The 19,139-nt window shown below is 46.1% G+C and overlaps 1 protein-coding gene across 13 annotated transcripts in view; it reads left to right on the top strand.

The window, feature by feature from the left end:
• Positions 1–19,139, top strand: part of NRXN2 (neurexin 2) — a 2,907,124-nt gene that overhangs the window by 1,207,291 nt on the left and 1,680,694 nt on the right. For all 13 annotated transcript variants that reach the window (XM_040327841.1, XM_040327834.1, XM_040327835.1 and 10 more), the window contains one exon: positions 18,826–19,127. In XM_040327841.1, coding sequence (XP_040183775.1) covers positions 18,826–19,127 — 302 coding nt within the window. The remainder of the gene's footprint in view (positions 1–18,825; positions 19,128–19,139) is intronic.

Genomic DNA, 19,139 nt, shown 5'->3' with positions numbered 1-19,139 from the left:
GCCTGCCTTTTAAATGCTTCCACGCATGCGTCAAAGTCATTCGACGCATGCGAGGGACGGCGGGCGCTCGGACATGTACGGTAGGTCTGTACTGACGACCATACATGTCCGAGCGGGCAGGATTCCAGCGGACGGTTTTAAAACAAGTCCAGGAATATTTGCCCGCTGGAAAAAGGCCCGGCGGGCAAATGTTTGCTGGAATTCTACCCGCTCGCGCCTACACATGACCGAACGGGGGCCTTAGTGTCAGTGTGACAGGCAGTTAGTGTCAGGCAGTTAGTGTTAGGTCCAGGGTAGCCCCCTACCCCCCCCCCCCCAATAAAGGTTTTAACCCCTTGATCAGCCCCTAGTTAACCCTTTCACTCCCCTTTTGCCAGTGTCACTAAGCAATCGTTTTTCTGATCGCTGTATTAGTGTCACTCGTGCCGCTAGGTAGCTAGTTATTTTTTGAGGTTCGCCGGCATGTTTTTATAGCGTTAGAAAATTTGTGGGGGTACCTAACGCTATAAAAACATGGCGGCGAACCTCAAAAAATAACTGGCTACCTAGCGGCACTAGCGACACCAATACAGCGATCAGAAAAACGATCGCTTAGTGACACTGGCAATAGGGGGTGAAAGGGTTAACTCTAGGGGCAATCAGGGGTTAAAACCTTTACTAGGTACCCCCATACATTTTCTAATAAAGGTTTTAACCCCTGATTGCCCCTAGAGTTAACCCTTTCACCCCCTATTGCCAGCGTCACTAAGCGATCATTTTTCTGATCGCTGTATTAGGGTCGCTAGTGCCGCTAGGTAACTAGTTATTTTTTGAGGTTCGCCCGCCAGGTTTTTTTAGCGTTAGGTACCCCCATACATTTTCTAATAAAGGTTTTAACCCCTGATTGCCCCTAGCGTTAACCCTTTCACCCCCTATTGCCAGCGTCACTAAGCAATCATTTTTCTGATCGCTGTATTAGTGTCGCTATGTAGCTAGTTATTTTTTGAGGTTTGCCCGCCAGGTTTTTATAGCGTTGGGTACCCCCATACATTTTCTAATAAAGGTTTTAACCCCTGATTGCCCCTAGAGTTAACCCTTTCTCCCCCTATTGCCAGCGTCACTAAGCAATAATTTTTCTGATCGCTGTATTAGGCCGCGTACACACGGTCGAACATGTCCACTGAAACTGGTCTGCGGACCAGTTTCCGCGGACATGTCCGACCGCGTGTACGGACTAGCGGACAGGTTTCCAGCGGACAAAAGTTTCTTAGCAAGCTAGGAAACTTGTCTGCTGGAAACATGTCCGTCGGACATGTCCGATGGTTAGTACACCTAATCGGACATGTCCGCTGGTTACGACGTGTAACCAGCGTCCCGAAATCCTGCGCATGCATCAAATTGATTTGACGCGGGCGTGGAAGCATTGCACTTCCGTGTTTGAGAACGTGGGTGTCTTCTACGTCCCCCGCGTTCTCTGTCCGCGGGGATTTTGGTCTGATGGTGTGTACACACATCAGACCAAAAGCTCCCAGGAGACATGTGCGATGAAAACGGTCCGTGGACCGTTTTCATCGGACATGTCTCCTCGTGTGTACGGGGCCTTAGTGTCGCTAGTGCCGCTAGGTAGCTAGTCATTTTTTGAGGTTCGCCTGCCAGGTTTTTATAGCGTTAGGTACCCCCATACATTTTCTAATAAAGGTTTTAACCCCTGATCGCCCCTAGAGTTAACCCTTTTACCCCCTATTACCAGCGTCACTAAGCGATCGTTTTTCTGATCGCTGTATTAGTGCCGCTAGGTAGCTAGTAATTTTTTGAGGTTCGCCCGCTAGGTTTTTATAGCGTTAGGTACCCCCATACATTTTCTAATAAAGGTTTTAACCCCTGATTGCCCCTAGAGTTAACCCTTTCACCCCCTATTGCCAGCGTCACTAAGCGATCGTTTTTCTGATCGCTGTATTCGTGTCGCTGGTGCCGCTAGGTAGCTAGTTAGTGCCAGTAACACTTACACCCACGCGCAAAGCATACTCCCCCCATATGTGGAATTACACCCCAAAATACATTCTGCTGCTTCTCCTGAGTTCGGGGATACCACATGTGTGAGACTTTTTGGGAGCCCAGCCACGTACGGGACCTCGAAAACCAAGCACCGCCTTCAGCATTTCTAAGGGCGCAAATTTTTTATTTCACTCCTCACTACCTATCACAGTTTCGAAGGCCATAAAATGCCAAAATAGCACAAAAACCCCCCAAATGACCCCATTTTGGAAAGTAGACACCCCAAGCTATTTGCTGAGAGGGATGTCGAGTCCATGGAATATTTTATATTTTGACACAAGTTGCGGGAATATGACAAACTGATTTTTTTTTGCACAAAGTTGTCACTAAATAATATATTGCTCACACATGCCATGGTTATATGTAGAATTGCAACCCAAAATACATTCTGCTGCTTCTTCTGAGTACAGGGATACCACATGTGTGGGACTTTTTGGGAGCCTAGCCGCGTACGGGGCCCCGAAAACCAAGCACTGCCTTCAAGATTTCTAAGGGCATAAATTTTTGATTTCACTCCTCACTACCTATCATAGTTTTGAAGGCCATGAAATGCCAAGATGGCACACAACCCCCCCAAAATGACCCCATTTTGGAAAGAAGACACCCCAAGCTATTTGCTGAGAGGAATGTTGAGTCCATGGAATATTTAATTTTTTTGCCCCAAGTGATTGAATAATGACCAAAAAATAAATAAATTACAAAACGTTGTCACTAAATGATATATTTCTCACACATGCCATGGTTATATGTGGAATTGCACCCCAAAATACATTCTGCTGCTTCTCCTGAGTACAGGGATACCACATGTGTGGGACTTTTTGGGAGCCTAGCCGCGTACGGGGCCCCGAAAACCAATCACCACCTTCAAGATTTGTGTGAGTGAAATCAAAAATGTATGTCCTTAGAAATCTTGAAGGTGGTGATTGGTTTTCGGGGTCCCATACGTGGCTAAGCTCCCAAAAAGTCCCACATATGTGGTATCCCCATACTCTGGAGAAGCAGCAGAATGTATTTTGGGGTGCAATTCCACATATAACCATGGCATGTGTGAGAAATATATCATTTAGTGACAACGTTTTGTCAATAATTATTTTTGGTCATTATTCAATCACTTGTGGCAAAAAAATTAAATATTCCATGGACTCATGGGCGTCCGCTCCATAGGGCAAGGGGGGTCGTTTGCCCCCCCTGTAATCGCCAGGGAGAGCCAGGAGCAGGGCCGAACTGGCCCTGGGGCCGATTTAGGCGGTGACTGCAGCGCTTCCCTCCCCTCTAGTTGTCCCTTATTTAGAGTGCCTGCCCCTCTTCTGGAATCAAATCCATTTGTCCCTCATTCCAAAAGATTCCTCTTTTAGACTTGAAATAAATATACTGTCGATATAGTGTAGTGTTTCAGTCAAGGGAAAGGGGTGCTGTGTAATGTAAAGGGGTCCAGTGATGCAGGGTGCTGTGTAATGTAAAGGGGGCCAGTGATGCAGGGTGCTGTGTAATGTAAAGGGGTCCAGTGATGCAGGGTGCTGTGTAATGTAAAGGGGGCCAGTGATGCAGGGTGCTGTGTAATGTAAAGGGGTCCAGAGCTGTGGGGTGCTGTGTAATGTAAAGGGGTCCAGAGCTGTAAGGTGCTGTGTAATGTAAAGGGGTCCAGAGGTGCAGTTGTGGAGAGGGGGTACACAGTAGTGACAAAGAGATATTGAAAGATGCAGGGGGCACAGTGGGGTGTTTTTCCATATTAACGTGGGGGGTGCTTTTAACCCCCGCTAGCGGTCGAAGAAAGGGTAAAATGCAACTGTGTATCACCGCTGCCAAAGTGCCCCCCTCTGAAAAAATTTCAGCGGACGCCCATGCATGGACTCAACATGCCTCTCAGCAAATAGTTTGGGGTGTCTTCTTTCCAAAATGGGGTCATTTGGGGGGGTTGTGTGCCATCTTGGCATTTTATGGCCTTCAAAACTGTGATAGGTAGTGAGGAGTGAAATAAAAAATGTATGCCCTTAGAAATCTTGAAGGTGGTGCTTGGTTTTCGGGGCCCCGTATGCGGCTCCCAAAAAGTCCCACACATGTGGTATCCCCGTACTCAGAAGAAGCAGCAGAATGTATTTTGGGGTGCAATTCCACATATAACCATGGCATGTGTGAGAAATATATCATTTAGTGACAACTTTGTGCAAAAAAAAAATCAGTTTGTCATATTCCCGCAACTTGTGTCAAAATATAAAATATTCCATGGACTCGACATGCTTCTCAGCAAATAGATTGGGGTGTCTACTTTCCAAAAATGGGTAATTTGGGGGGGTTTTGTGCTATTTTGGCATTTGAAACTGTGATAGGTAGTGAGGAGTGAAATCAAAAATGTGCGCCCTTAGAAATGCTGAAGGCGGTGCTTGGGTTTTCGGGGTCCCGTACGTGGCTAGGCTGCCAAAAAGTCCCAAACATGTGGTATCCCCGTACTCAGAAGAAGCAGCAGAATGTATTTTGGGGTGCAATTCCACATATGACCATGGCATGTGTGAGCAATATATCATTTAGTGACAACTTTTTGTATTTTTTTTTTTTTTTTTGTCATTATTCAATCACTTGGGACAAAAAAAAAATATTCAATGGACTCAACATGCCTCTCAGCAGTTTCCTTGGGGTGTCTACTTTTCAAAATGGGGTCATTTGGGGGGGGGGTTTGTACTGCCCTGCCATTTTAGCACCTCAGGAAATGAGATAGGCCGTCATAAAATAAAAGCTGTGTAAATTCCAGAAAATGTACCCTAGTTTGTAGACGCCATCATTTTTGCGAAAACCAATAAATATACGCTTATTGCGATTTTTTTTTTTACTAAAGACATGTGGCTGAATACATTTTGGTCTAAATGTTTGACTAAAATTTAGTTTATTCAGTATTTTTTTCTTTTTGTTATAAGACAAATAATTTTTTTTCAAAAATTTAAGGTCTTTTTCCATTTATATCGCAAAAAATAAAAATCGCAGAGGCAATCAAATACCATCAAAAGAAAGCTCTATTTATGGGAAGAAAAGGACGCACATTTCGTTTCAGTACAACATTGCATGACCGCGCAATTACCAGTTAAACAGCGCAGTGCCAAATTGTAAAAACACCTTGGGTCTTTAGGCAGCATATTGGTCCGGTCCTTAAATGGTTAAGAAACATCATAAGACCGGCTCAAAAAACAGTATTATTTAACCATTTCAGCCATTTTGTGAGACCAGAGTGAGTAGCAGCTGAGAGAGCAGCAGTGTACTTGTATTTAGCGTGTCACTTGCCACATCACCTGCCACAAGCTGCGGATTTTCCTCTTGCCATGTCACCTGCCACAAGTTGGGAATCGTCCACTTGACACGTTACCTGGCCACGTCACCTGCCACAAGTTGTGAATTGTCCACTTGCCACATCACCTGGCCACGCCACCTGCCACAAGTTGTGGATTGTTCACTGGCCACGTCACCTGCCACGTCAACTGGCCACGTCACCTGCCACAAGTTGTGGATCATCCACCTGCCAAATCAACTGGCCATGTCACCTGCCACAAGTTGTGGATTGTCCACTTGCCACATCACCTGGCCATGTCACCTGGCCTCATCACCTGTTCACATCACCTGGCACATCACCTGCCACAAGTTGTGAATTGTCCACTTGCCACGTCACCTGCCACATCACCTGGCCACGCCACCTTCCACAAGTTGTGGATTGTCCACTGGCCACATCACCTGGCCACATCACCTGCCACAAGTTGTGGATTGTCCACTTGCCACATCACCTGGCCACGTTACCTAGCCACGTCACCTGGCCACAAGTTGTGGAATGTCCACTTGCCACGTCACCTGGTCACATCACCTGCCACGTCACCTTGCCACAAGTTGTGGAGTGTCCACTTGCCACGACACCTGCCACAAGTTGTGGATTGTCCACTTGCCACAAGTTGTGAATTGTCCACTTGTCACGTCACCTGCCACGTCACCTGCCACAAGTTGTGGGTTGTCCACAATGGAATGCAAGCAATTAGTTTTTTTATGTTTTTTTTATGGTTTTTCATCATTTGCCATCATTTTTGAGATTTCTAATGTAAAAAAATAGGTCACCTTTAAAAACGAAATCGCGGCAAAACGCCGGTACCGCGTTTTGCCGCATTTAGCGGCGTTTTGCGTCTGAAACGTGGAAACTTTTGCGTCTGAACCAATTTATTTGCTTCTAGAAAAACAAGGATAAACGCAACTGCCGAAAAACGATGAAAAATGTGACTGTGTGCATTGACCCATAGGATAACATTGAATGTGTTATGGGGCAGTTGAAAAAGCTGTCCAACTGCCTCTGAACACGCGTTTACCAGCATTTACCAGTGTCTCGTGTGCATGGGGCCTTACAGATCCCTGCATGCCAAAAACAGTGAGTAACTCTTCCAAAACTGCCCGAAACAATACCTCCACCATATGTAAGATTGGGGTGATCAGACTCCAGAGGTAGGTGCATTTTTTTTTGTGTACGCAAATACATCAGTAGCCCTCACAGGGGGGTTCCACCGTTGCTGTATCTTGCATACTCAACACTTTAGCCTCCTGGCTTTCATTCATTGCCATCTGGCTGTTTTCAGGCCTTTAGCCTATGCCTTAGGTCTGTTCCTCAGAACAAACAAGTTCCTAGAGTTAAGCTCATTCCTAGCTTACTCCTGATCAGCGCCTTGCTGCTCAATCACCAATGACATCAGCCAGACATGCAGCATCTGACTCCTCTCAGAGGAATGGGAGTCCACCTGACTCCCATGCACAGACTTCCTGTCTGTTGGGTGGGGCCCTGAGCCATAGTCAGGCCAGAACTAAATAGCCCAACACACAGCTGTGCAATTAGCGTACATTTCTCTCTAAAATCTGGCGTAAACCAGCAATCGTAAAATGGTCGCACAGGGTCCCACAGCCACAAAACGTATACGATTATTCACGATGACAGGGTGGTGCTGCGTCCTCACTCGACTTTCTTACCTAAGGTGGTTTCAGGATTTCATCTGAATCAAGATATTGTCCTACCGTCTTTTTTTCCAGATCCGCAGTCTGCGGAGGAAGAGAGTCTACACTCTCTAGATGTTGTAAGAGCGGTAAAAGTTTATTTGCAAGCTACGGCTCAGATACGAAAGACCGATTGTCTGTTTATTCTGCCACAGGGCCCAAGGAAGGGCCAGGCAGCTTTGAAATCTACTACAGTATTGCATGTTGGATTCGACAAGTCATTATTCAGGCCTATGGTTTAGAAAAGAAGATTCCTCCTTTTCAGGTGAAAGCACACTCGACTAGAGCAGTTGGTGCTTAATGGGCAGTGCATCACCATGCCTCCATGGCTCAGATCTGTAAGGCTGCTACTTGGTCTTCGGTCCATACATGTACTATTTTCTACCAGGTACCCTGTGAGAGGGTACGAGGATGCCGCCTTCAGGCGTAGTGTACTGCAGGCAGCAGTATAAATCCTCTGGCTCAATGGCGGTCTTATTTCTAATCTGTGTCTCCCTCCCCTCAATTTTAAGTAATTAAGGCTCTGTGCCCCATGATGTATGAGCAAGGTTTTTTTTTTTTTTTTTATATACAGCTTACCTGTAAAATCCTTTTCTTGGGAATACATCACGGGACACAGAGCTCCCGCCCCTCTTTGGAGTTGAACGTGGGACACTTATTGCTTTGCTACAAAATTGAGGTACTCTCCATTTGGGAGGGGTTATATAGGGGAGGAACTCAATTCTAATTGGGTTTGCCAGTGTCCCATCACCTGTGGTGACTACATAACCCATTAAGTAATTAAGGCTCTGTGTCCCGTGATGTATTCCCAAGAAAAGGATTTTACAGGTAAGCTGTATTAAAAAATCCTATTTTTGCACAGTTGTGCTCCTTTTGTTTATTCAGCATCTCAGAATCTTCCAAATAAACTGTGCAACCCTGTACATCCAGTTAGTTCTGTTTATATGGGGAGCCATAGGAACACCATATCTCAACCTAAAATAGAGAGACCAGACATGGGCGTCTGCAGAACTTTTTTCAGGGGGGGGGCATTATTTTAAGGTCACCTATGCAATATAAAAAGATGTACATTCTCTAGGCTATATTTATATGGGCATGGTATGCCTGTCCTGAGTAATTTCAAATACAAAGTGAATCTGAATTATCTCTTATAAAACACATATCTTTCCAGTGGAAAGATATATGTGTTATATAAAAGATAATTCAGCTTCACTTTTTATAGGAAGTTACTCAGGCCAGGCGTACCACCAGTCCATGCCCATATACATATAACCTAGAGAATGTACATCTTTTTGTATTGCAATACATCTGTTGTGGCCATATTTTGATCTACATGAAACAGCCTATACAAAGTGAAGAAGATGAATTATCTCTTAACATACACAGACGTATCTTTCTAGTAATAGCTGTTCAACTTTCCAGCAATATATAAATCAAAATGCTCCTCCTAGCTGCTGTTACCTGTGGTTATTCTTCTGTTGCTTGCAACTGTATATGCCACTCACTTCAGGTCAGGATTTCCTGTGAAGTGATGATGAGTAGGCACTGGCAGCGTATCACTCGGCGGTTCGGCCACTGAGAGAGCAGTGCCAGCCGGATCTACATAACATCAAGCCAATTATTGAAGAGGAGCTGCGGAACGGCTGAGCTGCAGAGCCATCTCATCCAATGATCCGGCCAGGGGTGAGGGAGGGACATCATATGTGTCAGAACAGAGAGCAGCCGGCTGACCAACACCACCTTCATGGTTCCAGGGGGGGGGCAACTTCCCCCCTTGCCCCTACCTGTGGATGCCCATGAGACCAGACATTCCCAGTTTCTTGGTATGGTGGCCACTTTTACGAGATAGTTCTGGGATTAAAAGTGTCTGGGATGTCAGGGATGAATTTAGAACATAATGGGCCTGGCTAGTGCTAAGGGTTTTGGTGGGCCTTCTATGGAAATAAATAAAATGTAAATACAAAAATGCTTTTTGTTAAAACAAATTGAATTTAATAGGGGGAGGTGGGTGAGCGAGAATGGGGGGAGTGAAAGAGAGAGAGAGATGGGGGTAAGAGAGAGAGGGGGTGAGAGAGAGAGAGTGAGGCTGGGTTCATAACTATGCAATACCTATGCAAATTGGATGCAGCTTACACCACATCCAATTTGCTGAACATTTTAAAACCTATTCATTTGAATCAGTCTGGTTCAGATATGTGCATTGCATTTGCCCAAAAATTGTGTGCGTTTTCTAGGCATTACGGTGCGAATTACAGCCACATAATCTTCTATGGGAATGCATCTGTTTCGCAGAAGCGATCCGTTCTGAACACAAATTCTCTCCCCCTCCTTACTACACCTCCCCTCTCCCTGCTCAGCTGATCCGCAGCTACAATGGAGGGGAAGTGCTGAACAGCTGCTTTTTCTCTTCTCACAGAGAACGGAGCTGGAATTTGCACCGGACTGGTATGAATCCAGAATTCAATATTTTTTTACTTTTTGCTATAATAAATATCCCCCAAAAAAATATATATAAAAAAAAAAAATTTCCTCAGTTTAGGCCGATGCGTATTCTTCTACTTATTTTTGGTAAAAAAAAAATCGCAATAGGTGTTTTATTGATTGGTTTGCACAAAAGTTATAGCGTTTACAAAATAGGGATAGTTTTATGGCATTTTTATAATTTTTTTTTTTTTTACTAGTAATGGCGGCGATCAGCGATTTTTTTTTTCCATGACTGCGACATTATGGCAGACACATTGGACACTTTTGACACATTTTTGGGACCATTGTAATTTTCACAGCGAAAAGTGCTATAAAAATGCACTGATTACTGTGAAAATGCCAATGAATCAAGGGCAGCGCAGCAAATTTGCGGGGGGCGCAGGGCAAAAACGTTGCCCTGCGCCTCCGTAAAAAATGCGCAATTCTACCTGAATCCAGCCCAAAGTTTTTTTTTCCAACTTCATCATTAAAACGACGTTGCCCACACACAATCGCGAAAAAAAAATTGCTCTAGCAAAGCACGGTGACGTACAACACGTACAACGGCACTATAAAGGGGAAGTTCCATGCGGATGACGCCACCCTTGGGGCTTCTTTTGCTGATTTCGTGTGTGTAAAAGACGATTTGCGCTTTTCTGTCTGTTACAGCGTGATGAATGTTCTTACTCCATTACGAACGGTAGTTTTGACAGAACGAGCGATCCCATCTCATAACTTGCTTTTGAGCATGTGCGGGTTTTTCACATCGTTAAAGCCCATACACGATCATTTTTTACAACCTGAAAAATGACATTGTTTAAAACGTTGTTAAAAAATAGAGCATGTTCGAATTTTTTTTTTTTACGTTTTTCAGAACCCGAAAAATGCTCTGAAGCCAACACACGATCATTTTAAATGACATTTTTAAAAAACAAAGTTTTTTACAACCCGAAAAATGATCGTGTGTACGCGGCATACGTGCTTGTAAACAAAGTTTGTGAAACATCAACCTCACTTTGTTTACAAACATTAAGGCTGCAATTTGAGTCATGCATGCTGTGCAAATGCAACCTACCTGTCTGACACACTGATTGTCTGGAGGAGGCAGCGATGCTGTGCACATTAGCTCTTCCCTAAAGGCTCAGCAATAGTTATAGTATTAGGCCTGAATGTTAGTTTGAACAGAACACTGGCTGTTTCAACATTCATCTGGACATTGAATGTTAAGAGTAGGTATGAGCTTCGTGTTTGAGTCAAACTCATGTTCGACTCGAACATCGTATGTTCGACCATTCGTCGAATAACAAATCTTATGGGCCGTTCGCGCCAAATCCAAGTGGCGTTTCACGGACCATAATTCATTGCGGCATCGCAGTGCATTGCTGGCTGATGATTGGCCAAGCATGCACTATGACCAGCATCAGTGGCGGCTGGTGCTCAAATTGTTTGGGGGGGGCGCAAACAAAAAAAATAAAACAATTGCAGCCTCACTGGGCCCATCAATTATCACCACTGTGCCATGCCATCAAACGCAGCCACTGTGCCATGCCATCAAAACGCAACCACTGTGCCATGCCATCAAACACAGCCACTATGCCATCAATTGTCACCACTGTGCCATGCCATCAATTGTTACCACTGTGCCATCAATTGTCACCACTGTGCCATGCCATCAATTGTTACCACTATGCCATGCCATCAATTGTCACCACTTTGCCATGCCATCAATTGTCACCACTTTGCCATGCCATCAATTGTCACCACTTTGCCATGCCATCAATTGTCACCAATTTGCCATGCCATCAATTGTCACCACTGTGCCATGCCATCAATTGTCACCACTGTGCCATCAATTGTCACCACTGTGCCATGCCATCAATTGTTACCACTGTGCCATCAATTGTCACCACTGTGCCACCAATTGTCACCACTGTGCCCATCAATTGTCACCACTGTGCCATGCCATCAATTGTTACCACTGTGCCATCAATTGTCACCACTGTGCCATGCCATCAATTGTTACCACTGTGCCATGCCATCAATTGTCACCACTTTGCCATGCCATCAATTGTCACCACTTTGCCATGCCATCAATTGTCACCACTTTGCCATGCCATCAATTGTCACCACTGTGCCATCAATTGTCACCACTGTGCCATGCCATCAATTGTTACCACTGTGCCATCAATTGGCACCACTGTGCCACCAATTGTCACCACTGTGCCCATCAATTGTCACCACTGTGCCATGCCATCAATTGTTACCACTGTGCCACCAATTGTCACCACTGTGCCACCAATTGTCACCACTGTGCCCATCAATTGCCACCACTGTGCCCATCAATTGTCACTGTCCAGACATCCATCCACCTCGGAGCTTTATATTATAACCTGCTGGGACTTGAAGTTCTCCATCATCTCCTGGGGCTCAGGTGCATGCAATCCACCATATTTGTTCAGTTTTTCTCACTGCTGGGACTTGTAGTCCCATAGATGGTGGATTGCATGCACCTGAGACCCAGGAGATGATGGAGAACTACAAGTCCCAGCAGTCTAAATACAATAACAGGCTCCAAGGTGGATGGGTGGGGATCAGGCAGTGCACCGCTGTCCGCTGATGACCTAATGGGGCGATCAATCAAATCAAATCCATTTTGAACTGAATTCTGTGGCTTGGCTGGCTTACCTTAGCAGCGCCAGCTTCACTCCGCTCGGGCAGTGTGAACTTCAGAGAAAGTGGGGGGGAGGAGAGGAGACTTACACACTGACAGGACTCGGAGTGAACTAGGGGGGGAGGGGGCCTTCAATGGTTGGCGCCGCTCCTCTATGATGCCCCCACACGCGCTCCAGATATCACCAGAATACCGGAAGTGATATAATATTAATGGCACTGCCCACTGACCTCTCCTCCGGTCCCCGCCGAGCAAATCCCATGACAAACCCATGCATTCTAGCAAATCAAATGACAGTGGGAGTGTGTGCGGGCGCACAGCTTGCGCCCTGCACACGCCCTAAACACGGGCAAATCAGCTTCCAAGCCTGCGATCAGCTGATTGCAGGCTGGGAAGCTTCCCATAGACCGCCGCATGTCCGGCGCCTAGTCACTCATGCTGGTCAGTGGCGGCCCCTATGGACGGGCCGCCACTGACCAGCATGCTTTGGCCAATCACAGCATTGTGACACAATCACAGCACGCAAAAAACGGAGAGCCATAATTGGAAAAAAGCCAGGGTGGCTTTGGCCAATTGTGCCTCAGGGGATTTAGTACACGCCCCACACTATATAAGGCCTTGTGTAGTGTGTTCCGGCGTGCTGAGAGATAGAGAGAGACAGTGTCATTTCATTTGAGTTAGATAGAGCAGGCAGGCGAGTCAGTTAGCTGCAGTTACAGTGTGTAGAGAATATATATGCATCCCATGTGTTGTATATGAGGGACAGGGGGAAAGAGGGAGAGGGGGAAAGAGGGAGAGGGGGGAGAGGGAGAGGGGGGAGGGAAAGGGGGAGGGGGAGGGAGGGAAAGGGAGAGGGAAAGAGAGGGAGAGGGAAAGAGGGAGACGAGACGGAAAGAGGGAAAGAGAGAGAGGGAGGGAGAGGGAGAGAGAGGGAGGGAGAGGGAAAGAGAGAGAGGGAGGGAGAGGGAAAGAGAGAGAGGGAGGGAGAGGGAAAGAGAGAGAGAGGGAGGGAGAGGGAAAGAGAGGGAGGGGGAGGGAGGGAAAGAGAGGGAGGGGGAGGGAGGGAGAGAGGGAGAGGGAGAGAGACTAAAGCTACGTGAATACATTTGCTGGTGTTCTCATATTAATGCCACAGGCAGTGACTGATCAGCAAGTATTGTCAGTATTTGTGCAGCTCCATCTCCCTGCAGGCCATTAGTATGTCTGGAAGGACAACAAGGAGAGGCAGAGTCACGAGCCGATAAAAGAGGGCAAGCAGGCTCTGCATCTAGAGGCTACAGTGCTGGTCGTGGACATGGTGCATCCTCATCAGCACATGGCCGTGGGACACCCTCGTTCTTTTTTATGGCAGCTGGCCGTGTTAAGCCGCAACATCCCGAAGACTTGGTAGAGTGGATGACCATCCTCCTCATCCTCTCTCACCCAGGCTCAGGGTACTTTGTCTGGCAAAGCAGAAGCCAACGCGGCCTCTTCTCTCTGCTCAATGGCATCAGTTACTCGTTCCCTAGCCACACCATGTCCTCCTGAGGAGTCCCCTAAACTGTTTGACCACAGTGTTGGGTACATGATGCAGCGTTTTGAAGGCTCCGATGATGGTACACAGCTAGAGGAAGGCAGTAATGTGAGCCCAGAGAGAAGGACAGCAATCTGGCAGTCATGTTCCCCCAGCTGCAGCATACTGCCAGGTTTTCTACAGTGATGAGGAGGGAGGGGATGATGAGGTCACTGACTCCATGTGGGTGCCTGATAGGAGAGAGGAGGAGGAGGAAGAGGAGGCAGGATGCACATCTCCAACAAGGCAGGATGCCCTCCATGGGCCAGCTTAAGGGCATCACAATGCAGAGCTCCGCATGTGCAGGGCGCTGCTGTCTCTCCGCGTTATTCCAAAAGTTCTTTGGTGTGGGCCTTTTTTTAAACGAGTGCATCAGATCGCACCGCTGCTATTTGCAACATATGTCGCAAGCGTATCTCACGTGTCCAAAACATCACCCGATTGGGCACCACATGCTTGACCAGACATATGTCGACCTGCCATGCAGTTCGTTTGCAAGCATACCTCAAAGACCCACAAGAAAGAACAAAGCGGACCTCTCCTTGCTCCTCATCAGCTGGGATCTCCAACCCCACTACACCTTCAGTCCTCTGAAGCCTGCACAGGACTGAAGGTGTAGAATTAAGTGTGTCACAGCCAAGTACTTTTGGACAATCTACTATCGGTACACCAACGTCAGATTGTACCAGGAAAATTTTCCTGCCCCAGCTGCTGCAGCGCCAAAAGAAGTTCTCTCCCAGCCATCCACATGCCCAGCGGTTGAATGCTAGCTTAGCTAAATTGCTAGCACTTCGACTGCTGCCTTTTCAGTTGGTAGACTCTGCCCCCTTCCGTGAGTTTGTGGATAGTGCGGGACCTCAGTGGCAGGTTCCCAAACGCCACTTTTTCTCACGGAAGGCGTTTCTGGCTCTCTACTGGCATGTCGAAGGCAATGTCCATGCCTCGCTGGTAGTGGTAAGGTGCATATTACGGTGACTCATGGTCCAGCAGGCATGGACAGGGACGTTACCTATCTTTCACAGCGCACTGGTTGACTCTGCTGGCAGCTGGGAAGGATGCAGGACAAGGTACAGTAGTGTTGGAGGTTGTTCCGCCACCACGCCTCCAAAATGCTACTACTGGTGATTGTGACACACCTCTCTCCTCCACCCCCTCCTCTTCTTCCTCTGTGGCCTCTTCCTGTGCTGGCTTTCCTCCAAAAGGAATACAACTTGCCCAAGAACCGCCTAATCTGTGACATGCCCACCAGGTGGAACTCTACGTTGGCCATGCTGCAGTGGCTGCACACGCAGTAGAGGGCTATCAATGAGTATCTGTGCCAATATGGCACCAGGACAGGGTCAGGGGAGCTTGTTTTTTTCTCCCCAAGCCAGTGGGCCATGATCAGGGATGCATGCACTGTCCTGTCACCATTTGAGGAGGCCACGAGGATGGTGAGCAGTGACAGTGCATGCATCAGTGTGTGGGCTAAAACAACGTTTTAAACCCGCGCATGCCCAGAACCAAGTTTTGAGACGGGAGCGCTCGTTCAGGTAAAACTACCATTCATAATGAAGTAAGCACATTCATCACGCTGTAACAGACAAAAAAGCGCGAATCATCTTTTACTAACAAGTAACCAGCTAAAAGCAGCCCAAAGGCGAATAGAACTTCCCCTTTAGAGTGCCGTCGTACGTGTTGTACGTCACCGCGCTTTGTTCATCATTTTTCAAAAATGATGGTGTGTGGGCAACGTCGTTTTTTATGATGAAGTTGGAAAAACTTTGTTTTTTTTTCATGATAAAAATGTCATTTTCTTTCATGACAAAAAGTGATCGTGTGTACGGGGCATTAGAGGACTCAGCAAATCTACGCTGTATGGCCTCCCTGATCCTGCAGAGCCTGCGGAAGGATCCTTGTATTCGTGCTATCAAGGAGAGGGATCATTACTGACTGGCAACCCTTCTTGATCCACGTTACAAGGGTAAGGTTACGGACCTTATCTTGCTGGCGCAGAGGGAGCAGAAGATGAAACATCTTCGGAATTCCTTGCAGAAAGGTCTGTGCAACACGTTCCCAGAGACTGGGAAGTTACAAAATCCTGGTCCTGGACAACGTGTTGCTGAGGCTTCGGTCAGTCAAAGAAGGAGCAGTGGAGAAGGTGGCCATCTGACCGATGTGGTCAGACAATTTTTTAGTCCGCAGCCCCAAGGTATGACCGGTTCCAGCATTCTTTCGGAACGCACATTCAGTGCTGATGGAGGCTTTGTAACCGATCACAGGGTGCGCCTCTCCACCGACTCGGTCGATCGACTGACCTTCATAAAAATGAATCAGGCTTGGGTCATCACCAGCTACCAAGAACCTGATGCTGATGTAACTGAATAATTTTTTTGGAAATGTCAGATCCCTTCAAGACTGCCTATGCTGATGCTGAGTGACTATCCTGTTATGCTGAGTGACTATCCTTTTCCTCCTTAATGATCATGCTGATAGCTTGTAAGAACATTTTGGTTCTGGGCACCGCCACCAGTGGCTAAGGCCCAATTTTTATGCCCCTGGGGCATGTAATTACAATTCTTGATCTAATATTTCACAGCAGGGCCCATTCCTGAGCCCACCAAGAGTAACTGTGAGGGCTTACAGTGTTGTGGCACCACCACCATCACCAACAAAGGCCCAATTTTCTGCCCCTGTTCAACAGGGGCATGTAATTACAATTATTGATCTAATATTTCACAGCAGGGACCATTCCTGCGCCCACCAAGAGTAACTGTGAGAACTTGCAGTGTTGTGGCACAAGCGCCAGCACCAAAGGCCCAATTTTTCTACCACTGTTTAACAATGGCATGTAATTACAATTCTTGATATAATAGTTCACAGCAGGGCGTTCCAGCGCCCACCAAGACTAACTGTGAGGGCTTACAGTGTTGTGGCAACACCAACACCTAGGGCCCAAATTTCTGCAGAGTATATATGGCAGGCCCCTACTTTCAAACATCCAACTTACAAACGTCTCATACTTGCAAACGGAAGGAGACAACAGGAAGTGAGAGGAAATCTACCCCTAGGAAGGGAAATTCTCTTCTGTAAGAGGTGTCTCCAAATTTTCAAAAAAACATTTGTCATTGGGACAGAAAGTGAAGTGAAATCTTCTGAACAGATGCGCACAGACGGCAAAACAAATGTTACAGGGGTGATAACCCTTCATGTTTTCCAAAAAGCCTAAAAATCGAATTTTTGGCTGGAGCCACACTTTAAAAATGGACCAGTTCAAAATTACAAACAGATACTACTTAACACCAAACCTACAGTCCCTGTCTTGTTTGCACCGCCTGTATACTGCTGTTCAAAGTATATATATTGCAGGGACCAGACATTACATTAAAGCTGCAAGCAGTTTTAAATGACCTTTTTCCTTTATCCCATTTTGTGTAGGGACAGTTCTAAATGCGTGCCACTTCTCAGGCATACTATAGACACCCAGCAGGTACGATATTTAAAGGGATATTTAAAATTTTTTGTTCACTTTAAGCATCATTAAAATCACTGCTCCCAAAAAAACTGCAGTTTTTAAATCTTTTTTTGCATTAATACATGTTCCCTGGGGCAAGACCCGGGTCTCCAAACCCGTTTTTAGGACAATAACTTGCATATTAGCCTTTAAAATTAGCACTTTTGATTTCGAACATTCGAGTCCCATAGACTTCAATGGGGTCATAAAGTTTGCGCGAACGTTCGGTCCGTTCGTAGGTTCTGATGATAGCTGAACTGGGGGGTGTTCGCCTCATCCATAGTTTAGAGCATAGACAATTATGACAGCTTTTGACTGTTAGTGGTTGCTAAGGAAGCAGCGGAAGCTTGCAGCTGTTACATCCTTACCAACCACTGACATCACCAGGCTCATCCACTCACATGGTCAGGCAGAGGTGTAACTAGAAACTTCAGGGCCCCAGTGCAAGAAATCATGAAGGATCCCCCCTCCCGAAAAAGCATGATTTTGATACTTTTTTTTGAGGGGTGTTGGGGGTGGCCGTGATGGTGTTGAGGGGTGGTGGCAGTGGTAGCGTTAGTGTTGAGAGGGGGTGGCGTATTGAGAGGGGGTGGCAGTGGCGGTGGTGTTGAGGGGGGGGAGGTGGCAGTGATAGCGTTGAGGGGGGTTGGCAGTGATAGTGTTGAGGGGGGGGTGGAAGAATATACTTTACAGGGACTTTATAGGGATGATAAAGACTTGTTTATGGAAATATTATGCTGTTTTACACACTTATGACGGTTCCCTGTTTGCAATCTTTCCTGACTTGTATGTACACTTGGCAAATAAAAAACCTTTAAAAAAAAAAGGATCATATTTGTGGGGGACCACCTTGGATACATTATCCTATCACTTTACACAAGATTCACTTTGGACTCTTTTATTAATTGAATTTTAGATTTGGTTTAAGATCACTTAAAGTGGTTGTCACTTGTCAGGGTTTGACAGCCATGATAAATCGTGGTCAGTTTAAAAGGGGGAGGGCAGAACCAGGCAGGATCAGCCAGGTATTTAAGGTGACACAAAGGACCAAATGACACAGCACAAGCACTCATACTTTAAAGGAACACAATCCACTCACCAGATGTAGTTGCTGTCTACGATACAGAGCATCACATTTCGCATATTACAAGGTACCAGTCCTAAGATGGAACTGTTTTCATCTTAGGACTGGTACCTTGTTATATGCTAAATTTGCTCTTCTATATCCTAGATAGCAACTACATCTAGTGAGTGCGGATTTCTGCTTGTGGTGGTGGCAACACTGGGTGTAAGGATCATATTGGTGTGGGGCCACCCTGTATACATTATCCTATCTCTTTACACAATATTCACTTTAAGCTCTTTTATTAAACTGAATTGTGTACTTGTTTTAAGATCACTTAAGGTGTTTATATATTTTGAGCTCTGCAATCTTTGTTTTTAATTTTTCAATTTGTGTTTCATGTTCTTCCATCCTTGTTTCTGGTTCTTTATTTCTAGATTTCTATTTTGTTGGCTTTCAAATGTACTGTTTCTGCTTTTCACAAACTGGTTTATTTTTTAAACCTAGAATGAATTTCCTTTACACTGCTGTTCGATGTATTTTAGGGAAGGAAGAATATGCAGCGACATTCAGAGGAAATGAATTTTTTTGCTACAACTTGTCCCACAGTCCTATTCAGAGCAGTGCCGATGAAATTACCCTCTCCTTTAGAACCCTGCAGAGGAATGGACTGATGCTTCATACAGGAAAATCAGCAGACTATGTCAACCTTTCACTAAAAAGTGGTGCAGTGTGGTTGGTCATCAACCTTGGATCAGGCGCATTTGAAGCTCTAGTGGAACCAGTGAATGGAAAGTTTAATGACAATAACTGGCATGACGTCCGTGTCACCAGGAATCTACGGCAGGTATGTCTTTTC

This window comes from Rana temporaria, chromosome 11 (genome assembly GCF_905171775.1).
Source record: "Rana temporaria chromosome 11, aRanTem1.1, whole genome shotgun sequence".
NCBI lineage: Eukaryota > Metazoa > Chordata > Amphibia > Anura > Ranidae > Rana > Rana temporaria.
This window is presented reverse-complemented; position numbering and strand designations above follow the sequence as displayed.